The 12660-nt window shown below is 47.7% G+C and overlaps 1 protein-coding gene across 2 annotated transcripts in view; it reads left to right on the top strand.

The window, feature by feature from the left end:
• NCAN (neurocan) overlaps positions 1 to 10527 on the top strand; it is a 41457-nt gene extending 30930 nt beyond the window's left edge. For both annotated transcript variants that reach the window (XM_017852709.1, XM_017852708.1), the window contains exons 13-15: positions 3594 to 3738; positions 6977 to 7159; positions 8060 to 10527. In XM_017852709.1, coding sequence (XP_017708198.1) covers positions 3594 to 3738; positions 6977 to 7159; positions 8060 to 8205 — 474 coding nt within the window. In that variant the 3' untranslated portion in view covers positions 8206 to 10527. The remainder of the gene's footprint in view (positions 1 to 3593; positions 3739 to 6976; positions 7160 to 8059) is intronic.
• The last annotated feature ends 2133 nt before the right edge of the window (positions 10528 to 12660 follow it).

The raw sequence follows: 12660 nt of genomic DNA, 5'->3' as shown, positions 1-12660 counted from the left end.
AAAAAATTATATATATATATATATGTGTATATATATATAATTTCTAGGCCAGGCTGGTGGCCCATGCTTGTAATCCCAAGCACTTTGGGAGACTGAGGAGGATCACTTGAGTCCAGGAGTTCAAGGCTGCAGTGACCTGTGATCACATCACTGCACTCCAGCCTAGGTGACACAGCGAGACCCTGTCTCTAAAAACATATTAGCTCAGCATCCTCCCTGCTTCAAGCCCTTCCAGACTCTCCATTGTTCTCAAGATAAAAATTCCCCTTCTCCCACTGTGTAAAAATCTGGCTGTTCCTCACACAGTTAAACATAGAAACTGGGTACAGTGGTACATGCCTGTAGTCTCAGCTACTCGGGAAGCTGAGGCGGGATGATCACTTAAGCCTAGGAATTGGAATCCAGCCTGGGCAACACAGTGAGACCCCCGTCTCTAAAATATAAAATAAAATAAAAGTTAAACATAAGAGTTACCATATGACCCAGCAATTCTACTCCTAGGTACATACTCAGAAGAATTGAAAACAGAGATTCAAACTGGTACAAAAATGTACATTATTCAGGTCATGGATACACTAAAAGCCAAGACTTTGCCAGTAGACAATATATATTTTATTATATGCATATGCGTGTAATAAAATTGCGCTTGTACCCTTTAAATTTATACAAACAGGCCGGGCACAGTGGCTCACGCCTGTAATCCCAGCACTTTGGAAGGCTGAGGCAGGCACATCACTTGAGGTCAGGAGTTCCAGAACAGCCTGGCCAACGTGGTAAAACCCCATCTCTACTAAAAATACAAAAATTAGCTGGGCATGGTGGTGCCCACCTGTAATCTCAGCTACTTGGGAGTCTGAGGCAGGAGAATCACTTGAACCCGGGAGGCAGAGGTTGCAGTGAGACGAGATCACATCACTGCACTCCAGCCTGGGCAACAGAGCAGGACTCCATCTCTAAAAAACAAAACAAAACAAAACAAAAAAATTTTATACTAAGAAAGAAAAAGAGGCTGGGTGTGGTGGCTCACACCTGTAGTCCTAGCACTTTGGGGAGGCCAAAGTAGGAGGATCGCTGGAGCCCAGGAGTTCGAGGCTCCAGTGAGCTAAGATTGCACCACTGCACTCCAGCCTGGGTGACAGAGCAAGATGCTGTCTCAAACAAAACAAAACAAAACAGGCTGGGTGCGGTGGGTGGCTCATGCCTGTAATCCCAGCACTTTGGGAGGCCAAGGCGAGTGGATCACCTAAAGTTGGGAGTTCGAGACCAGCCTGGGCTACATGGCGAAACTCCATCTCTACAAAAAATTCAAAAATTGAGACAGAGCGAGACTCGGGCTCCAAAATAAAATAAAATAAAATAATAAACAAAACATGGAATGAGCCAAGCATAAAAGACCAGCTGTTCTATGATTTTTTTTTTTTTTCATGAAGCATTCAGAGTAGGCAAATTTAGAGACAGGAAGTAGATTAGTGTTTGCCAGGGGCTAGGGGTCAGGAGAAGGGGTAGTCACTAGTGCTCAATGGGGACAGAATTTTGTTGTGTCGTGATGAAAAAGTTCTGGAAATAGGCCACGCGGGGTGGCACACGCCTGTAATCCCAACACTTTGGGAGGCCGAGGTAGGTGGATCACAAGGTCAGGAGTTCAAGACCAGCCTGACCTATTGGTCAGGTGAAACCCTGTGTCTACTAAAATTACAAAAATTAGCTGGGCGTGGTGGAGCGCACATGTAATCCCAGCTACTCAGAGGCTGGGGCAGGAGAATTGCTTGAACCCGGAAACTGGAGGTTGCAGTGAGCCAAGATCACACCACTGCACTCCAGCCTGGGCGACAGAGAGAGACTCCATCTCAAAAAAAAGTTCTGGAAATAATGGTGATGGTTATGCAACATTGTGAATGTAATTAATGTATTAAACTGCACACCACCTCTTGAACCTGGGAGGCAGAAATTGCAGTGAGCCAAGGTCGCACCACTGCACTCCAGCCTGAGTAATACAGACTCTGTCTCAAAAAAATAAAAATAAAAATAAACTGCACATGTAAAAATGGTTAAAATTGGCTGGGTGCGGTGGCTCAAGCCTGTAATTTCGGCAGTTTGGGAGGCCAAGGTGGGCGGATTGCAAGGTCAGGAGTTCAAGACCAGCCTGGCCAACATGGTGAAACCCCGTCTCTACTAAAAATACAAAAATTAGCTAGGCATGGTGGCGCATGCCTGTAATCCCAGCTACTCAGGAGGCTGAGGCAGGAGAATTACTTGAACCAGGACCCGGGAGGTGGAGGTAGCAGTGAGCAAGATCGCACCACTGCGCTCCCGCCTGGGCTCTGTCTCAAAACAAAACAAAACAAAACAAAAATGGTTTTTTAGGAATTTTGTGCTATATATATTTTGCCACAGTTTCTAAAAATTCACCTCCTTTCCTCTAATGCAAGATCTGGTCCCTCTCCACTCTCTGAGCATATCCCAGCCCCATCACACAGCTCCAGCCTCACTAGGCTTTGTCTGTTCCTCAAGCAGAACAAGTTCAAGTTCAGTCCTGCCTCTGAGCCTTCACACTGGTGGTTCCCTTTGCTAGGAATACTGTTCCCTGTCCGAACCCTTACTACTTTTTTTTTTTTTTGAGACAGAGTCTCACTCTGTCATCCAGGCTGGAGTTCAGTGGTGCAACCCAGCTCACTGCAACCTCTGCCTCCCAGGCTCAAGCGATTCTCCTGCTTCAGCCTCCTGAGTAGCTTGGGACTACAGGCGTGCACCATCATGCCTGACTAATTTTTGTATTTTATTAGATACAGGGTTTCACCTTGTTGTCCAAGGTGGTCCTGAACTCCTGACCTCAAGTGATCTGCCCCCCTTGGCCTCTCAAAGTGCTGGGATTACAGACGTGAGCCACCATGCCCAGCCTTGAATCCTTACCGTCTTTGATTCTTTAACTCTCACATTGCCTCCTTAGGGAAGTCCTCCTGGACTTCGGGCTGAGATCACCATTTGTCCCACCATTTATCTTTTCTATCTTTTTTTTTTTTTTTGAGACGGAGTCTCGGTCTTGTCGCCCAGGCTGGAGTGCCATAGCGCAATCTTGGCTCACTGCAACTTCTGCCTCTTGGGTTCAAGAAATTGTCCTGCTGGGATTACAGGCGCACATCACCACACCTGGCTAATTTTTTTTTTTATTTTTAGTGGCAACAGTGTTTCACCATATTAACCAGGCAGGTCTCGAACTCCTGACCTCAGGTGATCTGCCCACCGTGGCCTCCCAAAGTGCTGGGATTACAGGCGTGAGCCACCAGGCCAGGCCTTGGCCCACCATTTATCTAACACTGATTCATGTTGAAAATGAACTGGGTGCGGCCAGGCACCCAGGGAGGCAGGAGGACCAGGGAGAGGGATGATGCAGCCTCCGAGCCACAGGAATGGTGGCTTGGATGACAGTGGTGGCCCCCCTCAGGATGGGCAGGACAGTGGCCATTGTAGAGATGGGAACATTGAATCCCTGTGAGTTTGAGGGGTCTGGCCAGGGGAATCCCACAGCAGGAAGTGCCAGAACCTGGGCTGGAACAGAGGTCCCCTGAACAACTCCCTGCCCCCTATTCCTGCAGCAATTCGAGAACTGGCGAGAGAACCAGCCGGACAATTTCTTTGCGGGTGGCGAGGACTGTGTGGTGATGGTGGCACATGAAAGCGGGCGCTGGAACGATGTCCCCTGCAACTACAATCTACCCTATGTCTGCAAGAAGGGCACAGGTATGCGGTGCCCCCTGCTCCTTTTCCTCTCTGTCACTTTTGCTCACTGGTTCTCTGTTGCCCAGGCTGGAATGCAGTGGCATAATCATGGCTCATCACAGCCTCCACCTCCTGGGCTCAAGCGATCCTCCTGCCTCAGCCTCCCGTGTAGCTGGGACTATAGGCATGCACCAACATGCCCAGATAATTTTTGTATTTTTTTGTAGAGATGGGGTTTTGCCATGTTGCCCAGGCTGGTCTTAAACTCCTGGGCTCAAGTAATCTGCCTGCCTCAGCCTCTCAAAGTGCTGAGATCATATCCATAAGCCATTGTGCCCAGGCTTGATTCTTTTTTTTTTTTTCATGAAGCATTCAGAGTAGGCAAATTTAGATAGAGGAAGTAGATTAGTGTTTGCCAGGGCATAGGGGTCGGGAGAAGAGGGAGTCACTAGTGCTCAATGGATGCAGAATTTTGGTGTGTCGTGATGAAAAAGTTCTGGAAATAGGCCATGCGGGGTGGCTAACACCTATAATCCCAACACTTTGGGAGGCCGAGGTGGATAGCATTATATATATATATATTTTTTTAATTATTCTATTTTATTTTTTATTTATTTTGTTTTTGGAGACAGTTTTACTCTTGTTGCCCAGGCTAGAGTGCAGTGGCGTGATCTTGGCTCACTTCAACCTCCACCTCCCAGGTTCAAGTGATTCTCCTGCCTCAGCCTCCCAAGAAGCTGGTATTACAGGTGTATGCCACCACGCCCAGCTGATTTTTATATTATTAGTAGAGACGGGGGTTTTGCCATGTTGGGCAGGGTGGTCTCGAACTCCTGACCTCAGGTGATCCACCCACCTCGGCCTCCCAAAGGGCAGGGATTACAAGCGTGAGCCACCACACCTGGCTTTCATCTTTTTAAGTTGGTAAATGTCAGCCCAGCCAGTTCTCACTTTCCATCAGCGTGTGAGAGTGCTTGTTTCCTCCCACCCTTGCCAACTCTGCACATTCTCAAACTTTTGTTCTTTGTTCATCTAAGTGAGGAAAAATAGTATCTCATTGTTATCTTAGTTTGCATGCCTTTAAGGATGAGAATAACCAATTGTTTTTTGTTTGTTTGTTTGAGGTGGAGTCTCACTCTGTCATCCAAGCTGGAGTGCAGTGTTACAGTCTCAGCTCACTGCAACCTCCGCCTCCCAGGTTCAAGCGATTCTCCTGCCTCAGCCTCCCGAGTAGCTGGGATTACGGGCATACACCATACCTGGCTAATTTTTTTTTTTTAATTTTTAGTGGAGATGGGGTTTCACCATGTTGACCAGGCTGGTCTCAAACTTCTGACCTTAAGTAGTCTGCCCGCCTCAGCCTCCCAAAGTTCTGGGGTTACAGGTGTGAGCCACCATGCCTGACCTAACCAGTTGTTTATATGTTGACAGGCTGTTGGCATGTATTTCTTTCCCTATGAACTGACTTGATGATCTTGCTGATTTTTAAGAGATCTTTATATATGAAAGAAATCATTTGTATACATTTGTATGTCCACCTTTCTCTTATACTTTTGTTCGTGTTTGCTTCCATTTCTTTGTCAGTTTTCACATCCTCCCCCCTCCCCATTTATTCATGTATTTAGTTTTGTAACAGGGTCTTGCGATGTTGCCCAGGCTGGAGTACAGTGGCATTATCACGGCTCACTGCAGATCACTTGAACTCCAGGGCTCAAGTAATCCTCCTACCTCAGTCTTACCAGTAGCTGGGACTACGAGTGCACACCACCATGCCTGGCTTATTTATTTATTTATTTATGAGACGGAGTCTTGCTCTGTCACCCAGGCTGGAGTGCAGTGGCGCGATCTTGGCTCACTACAAGCTCTGCCTCCCAGGTTCATGCCATTCTCCTGCCTTAGCCTCCCAGCAGTTGAGACTACAGGCGCCCACCACCACGCCTGGCTAATTTTTTGTATTTTGGGGTTTCACCATATTATCCAGGATGGTCTCGATCTCCTGACCTTGTGATCCGCCCACCTCGGCCTTCCAAAGTGCTGGGATTACAAGTGTGAGCCACCACTCCCAGACCTTAGTTTTAAATTTTTTTGTAGAGACAGGGTCTTGCTGTGTTGCCCAGGCTGGTCTCAAACTCCCAGACTGAAGCAATCCTTCCGCCTCAGCCTCCCAAAGTGCTGGCATTACAGGTGTGAGCTGCCGCACCCAGCCTTTTATTTGCTCAGATAATTATTCTTGCCTTCTGTCTCCTTCACTCCCATTGTGCACTATCTAAGAATTAGATAGTGAGGTGTGCCAGGAGGTTGCTGTCCCTAAGGAGCTGCTGATTTGGTTAGAGGAGATAGACAGACACAGTCACTTCCAGTCCTATGAGATCAGAACTGGGCAAAGACCTGTTGACGTGCTGAGGCGGGTGTCATTTCCAATAAAACTCAAAACAAGTTTACGGCCACCAGGCATGGTGGCTCATGCCTGTCATCCCAGCACTTTGGGAGGCTGAGGAGGGAGGATTGCTTGAGCCCATGGGTTCAAAACCAGCCTGGGCAACATAGTGGGACCCCATCTTTACAAAAAATCAAAAAATTAACTAGGTTTGGTGGTGCGCACCTGTAGTCTCAACTACTTGAGAGGCTGAGTTGGGAGGATCCCTTGAGCCTGGGAGGTTGAGGCTGCAGTGAGCTGTGATTGTGCCACTGCACTCCAGCCTGGGCGACAGAGGAAGACCGTCTTTTAAAAACAACAAGAACCAGGCACAGTGCCTCACGCCTGTTATCCCAGCACTTTGGGAGGCCAAGCTGGGCAGATCATCTGAGGTCAGGAGTTCAAGACCAGCCTGGCCAACATGATGAAACTGAGTCTCTACTAAAAATACAAAAATTAACCAGGCATGGTGGTGCATGTCTGTAATCCCAGCTCCTCGGGAGGTTGAGGCAGGAGAATCACTTGAGTACAGGAGGCAGGGATTGCAGTGAGCTGAGATCACGCCACTGCACTCCAGTCTGGGAGACAGAGTGAGACTCTGTCTGAAAACAAGAAAAAATATATACAAAAATTAGCCAGGTGTGGATTACAGGCCAGTGCCTGTAATCCCAGCTACTTGGAAGGCTGAGGCAGGAGAATTGCTTGAATCAGAGAGGCGGAGGTTGCAGTGAGGCAAGAGTGCGTCACTGCACTCCAGCCTAGGTGACAGAACAAAACTCTGTCTCATACAACAACTTAGCCCAGATGTGAGCACCTCTCTCACCGGAGATTCCTCTGTCCCAGTGCTCTGTGGTCCCCCTCCAGCAGTGGAGAATGCCTCACTCATCGGTACCCGCAAGGCCAAGTACAATGTCCATGCCACTGTAAGGTACCAGTGCAATGAAGGATTTGCCCAGCACCATGTGGCCACCATTCGATGCCGGAGCAATGGCAAGTGGGACAGGCCCCAAATTGTCTGCACCAAACGTAAGTAGCTTCTCCCAGAGACCTCAGCATAGGATTTTGGTATTTCTAGTTTCCAATTAAGACATCCTATTACTCCACACATTGATCTGGCTTAATGTCTGCCTGATAATACAGCCTTGCAGATAAGTGAGAACTTACCAGCCTGTCTGATGTTTCCTTCATTTGTGTGTGTGTGTGTGCGCGCGCGCGTGTGTGTGTGTGTGTGTGCGCATGTGTGTGTTTGAGATGGAGTCTTGCTCTGTTGCCCAGGCTGGAGTGCAGTGGCACAATCTCAGCTCACTGAAACCTCCCGGATTCAAGCAATCCTTGTGTTTCAGCCTCCTGAGTAGCTGGGATCACAGGTGTTCACTGCCATGCCCATCTAATTTTCGTATTTTTAGTAGAGACAGGGTTTCGCTATGTTGGCCAGGCTGGTCTCGGACTCCTAACTTCAGGTGATCTGCCCGCCTCAGCCTCCCAAAGTGCTGGGATTACAGGCGTGAGCTATCACACCCGGCCTGGTTTTTTTTTTTGTTTTTTTTGGAACAGAGTCTCACTCTGTTGCCCAGGCCAGAGTGCAAGGCTCAATCACAGCTCACTGTAGCCTTATCCTCCCAGGCTCAAGGGATCCTCCCAACTCAGCCTCCCAAATAGCTGGGACTACAGGCATGTGCCACCATGCCTGGCTAATTTTTTGATTTTGGTAGAGACAGGGTCTTGCTATGTTGCCCAGGCTGGTCTCAAACTCCTGGCTTCAAGAGATCCTTCCACTTTGGCCTCCCAAAGTGCTGGGATGACAGAGATGAGCCCGCATGTCTGGCCGCTTTCCTCTAGTTTCTCTCCTGAGGAGACCCACTGCATCAGGCCACCTGCTTCTCACCGCCTTTTGTCCCTTCCCTGTCCTCCCTCACTTCCCTGCAGCCAGACGTTCACATCGGATGCGGCGACACCACCACCACCACCAACACCACCACCAGCATCACCACCACAAATCCCGCAAGGAACGCAGAAAACACAAGAAACACCCGACAGAGGACTGGGAGAAGGATGAAGGAAATTTCTGCTGAAGAACCAGAAAAAAAGAAAGCACAACACCTTTCCCACACCTCCTCTGGAGCCTTCCCCTGGGGAGACAGAACCCAGAGAAACAAGAGAGTCCAGAAGTCCCCGAACCCCAAACCACATCCCCCCACACATTATCCTTTGTACAAAGCTCCTCTTCCCTTTTTTTTACGTACGCAAGATCCTCTTGGCAGGTGGAGCCAGGTGTCTGAAAAGTCCATTCTTGTCTGGCTGAACTCTGGGAGCGTCTCCCAGCTGAGGGAAGCACAAGCAGCAAAGCTCATCGGTCTGGTCTCTTGTTTGCCAGGCTGATTGAAGCAGGCCTTGATGAGGGTGCATGAGTGTATGTTTGCATTCACATGAAGGAATTGCTTTTCACACCAGAAATTCAGACTTAGTCAATGTTGGCTGAATTCCTAAATCCAGGAAGAAACCTGGACGTAGGGTCATTAGCTTTGGGAATAGAAGGCTACACAGAAGCACACTGTTTTTGAACTTGACAACAGCTCTCCCTTTACCCTGGGCTTCAGCCCAAGTTCCGTCTTTGGTCTTGGTGGATAAACACATATAGTGTGGAAATCCGATGTACTGCGTTTTAGGGATCTTTTTAGGACAACCTCCCTCCATGCCTTCAGAGTTAGGAGTGAGAATAAGCAAAGCAATATGTAGGTGATGGAGGGAGAGTATATTGCTAACCCTTCCAGGTCTAGTCCAGTGCCGAGATTTGGTGGTTCTGCATGTGTGATTAATCTCTTTCACACAAATAGACGAGAGGATATTTAGGGCTAGATGAGCCCAGATTTCTTCCCCCTCCATCTCTCAGGGAGACAAAGAACCTCCTTCCTGGACCAAGGAGGTGCTGCCAAGTTTTCTAGCCCAGTGCCCATACCCAGTCCTCAAGCAGACATTGGTAGTGCCCCTGCCCTGGGTCCCACCCCTGCCCCACCCCACCTTTTTCCCTGGCCATTGCCTGGTGGTCTAGAAACACTTAAAACTTGAAGTAGTGACACCTACCTGTGGTCATATTGTAGAGAGATGCTCAGTGTTAAAACTGAAACACACACACACACACACACATACACATTTTTCTCTTGTAGATTTTAATTTTTTAAGTGGCAAAGAACTCACCTTGTCTTCCTCCCCCAAATGTGCAACCTGTGGAAGGTCTCTCCACACCAGAGGCCAGGATCCAGTTCCCTCATCTCTGGCAGGAAAGATCCACAGCTTTTCCTCCATGTCTGTTACCCACTTTCAGCAGTCTGGGTAAAATCTGTGGATTAGGGTTAAAAACACCGTGGAGAATGGCCCTCTTCAGGAAAGAAAAATAAGAAAATGCATGGACCTCCTAGGGGTTCAGGAAAGAAAGAAATGTGTTAATTGAGCCTGAATCCCTTCTGGGAAGTAATAATGACCATTGACAACTAAGAAGTAGACACCACGCTAAGGATTTACATATAATCTCCTTGAATTTTCTCAATAGCCCATTGACTTAGAAACTGTTACTTTACCATTTTACACACAGTGAAACTGAGGCTCAGATATAAAGGAAAGGTACTGGCTTGAAGTCACAACCACGACAGGAGTAAGGATTTGGTCCTGTTTCCTGGACCAAATCCTTACTCTGGCTCTCCTTATACTTTATCTCCATCACCAAATCCTTACTCCAAATCCAGAAGTCAGAGCCAACTCCTGTCTTGGCTCTGACCCAAATCCTGCTCTGGACTCTGGAGAGGAGACTGAAACATAATTGCACCCTCATACACATTTAGGAAATGGTTAAGAAGTGTAAACTGAACCCTTATCTTTGTCTTCAATCTTCCTCCCTGTAGACATCTATCTTATTATGGTTATTATTCAGAAAACCCAGGGATACAGGTTTGTCTTCTTACTTTGATAACTCTTCTTAGTTTAAAATAATAATAATAACACATCTTTGGTCATCCATGTCACACAAAAATTTTCCTTTGTTTGTGGGGGGCTGGGGATGCAGGGGTCTGGGGATGCAATGTTTTTTGGGGGGTCCTGGTTTATGCTGCCTGCCCTTGCGCCCCTCAGCCATTTGCCCTGCCCCCACCTCGGCTCCACGGTGGGAGGGGGCTCTGGTCTTTTCTAAAGTGGGTGGTTTGTCTTTTGATCTTTCCCTTTGGGATGTGCGTGTGTGTCTGCGTGTGCCATGTGCGTGGCACACATGAGTGTGTGTGCGTGTGAACGGCTTTGGGTCCTGCTGGTTTTGCTGTGAGCTGCAGTGTTCTGTGGGTCTGTGGTATCTGACACTGTGGATATTAATGTACTTCTTGGACATTTTAATAAATTTTTTAACAGTTCAACCTGCCTGTCACCACCTGATACTTTCATTCATTCATTCATTCATTCATTCATTCATTCAGCAAGTATTTACCGAGAAGCTATTGTGATCCAGGCACTGTACTGGGTGCTGGGGAGATAGTGGTGAACAGAGAATATTTGGTCTTTAGTGGGTGGTCAGAGAAGGCTTCCCAGAGGAGAGGAATAGAATATAAACGAGAAGTCACATTAAGTAGATGAGGAGGGAAAGAAAGGAAAGGCATTCCACTCAGAGGAAAGAGCAAAAGCAAAAGTCCTCTCGCAGAAGGGAGCAGGCGCGGTGGCTCATGCGCCCAGCACCTTGGGAGGCCAAGCTGGGCGGATCACAGGGTCAAGAGATCCAGACCATCTTGGCTAACATGGTGAAACCTCATCTCTATTAAAAATACAAAAATTAAGCCGGGTGTGGTGGCTCATGCCTGTAATCCCAGCACTTTGGGAGGCCGAGGCGGGCGGATCACGAGGTCAGGAGATCGAGACCATCCTGGCTAACACGGTGAAACCCCATCTCTGCTAAAAATACAAAAAATTAGCCGGGCATAGTGGCGGGCGCTTGTGGTCCCAGCAACTCGGGAGGCTGAGGCAGGAGAATGGCGTGAGCCCGGGAGGCGGAGCTTGCAGTGAGCCAAGATCGCGCTGCTGCACTCCAGCCTGGGCGACAGAGCAAGACTCTGTCTCAAAAAAAAAAAAAAACAAAAAACAAAAAAACCCAAAAATTAGCTGGCCATGGTGGCATGCGTCTGTAGCCCTAGCTACTCAGGAGGCTGAGGCAGGAGAATCACTTGAACCAAGGAGGCAGAAGTTGCAGTGAGCTGAGATCATGCCACTGTACTCTAGCCTGGCAACAGAGACTTTGTCTCAAAAAAAAAAAAAGAAAAGAAAAAGAAAAAAATGAAGGGCTCACACAAATCAATAGGAAAAAGACAAATCCAGTAGCCAGGCAGGCAAAAGATATAAAGAAAATGTTTACAAAAAGGAAATAGCAGCTCTAAAACTACAACATAGACTCAATAAAATAATACACATTTTGCAAGAACATCTAGATTCACAAGGAAGGGCATAAAAATATACGAGAATAAACAAATGTAACAAAAGATGGTTGGGCCTGGTGGCTCACCCCTGTAATCCCAGCAATTTGGGAGGCTAAGGTGAGCAGATCACATGGGGCCAGGAGTTCAAGACCAGCCTGGCCAACATGGTGAAACCCTGTCTGTACTAAACATACAAAAATTAGCCATGCGTGGTGATGCACACCTGTAATCCCAGCTACTCAGGAGGCTGATGCAGGAGAATCACTTGAACCCAGGAGGTGGAGGTTGCAGTGAGCCAAGGTCACGCCATTGCACTCCAACCTGGGTGATGGACTGATCTCCATCTTAAAAAAAAAAAGAGAGAGAGAGATCCTTGCATACATCAAAGATGATAATGTGCTTGAACTATGAATGATTTACAATTTGCTCGACCACCTGCACCTAAGGTCAAAGTTGGTGGTGATGGTTGGAGATGTTCAACCTCACAAATAGAATCGCAAGCAACAGTCACAGTGAGATACATTTTTCACCTATCCGACTGACAAAAATAAAAAGTGACAAGACATGAGGCTGATGAGGATGTGTGGAACAGGTGAGTACCTTTTTTTTTTTTTTTTTTTTTTGAGAAGGAGTCTCACTCTGTCGCCCAGGCTGGAGTACAGTGGCGTGATCTCAGCTCACTGTAACCTCCACCTCCTTGGTTCAAGTGATTCTCCTGCCTCAATCTCCCAAGTAGTCAGGATTACAGGTGCCTGCCACCATGCTAGGCTAATTTTTGTATTTTTGGTAGAGATGGGGTTTTACCATGTTGGCCAGGCTAGTCTTGAACTCCTGACTTCAGGTGATCCACCTGTCTCGGCCTCCCAAAGTGTTGGGATTACAGCCGTGAGCCACCATGCCCAGCCAAGTGAGTATATCTATTACTTGTGAAGTATAAATTGCCCCATCTCTAAGAAAACGTGGAAATCACTATGAAAATGGCAAGTTTTAGGCTGGGCGCAGTGGCTCATGCCTGTAATACCAGCACTGTAGGAGGCCGAGGCACGTGGATCACCTGAGGTCAGGAGTTCGAGACCAACCTGACCA

Source organism: Rhinopithecus bieti, unplaced genomic scaffold (assembly GCF_001698545.2).
Source record: "Rhinopithecus bieti isolate Rb0 unplaced genomic scaffold, ASM169854v2 scaffold_34968, whole genome shotgun sequence".
NCBI lineage: Eukaryota > Metazoa > Chordata > Mammalia > Primates > Cercopithecidae > Rhinopithecus > Rhinopithecus bieti.
This window is presented reverse-complemented; position numbering and strand designations above follow the sequence as displayed.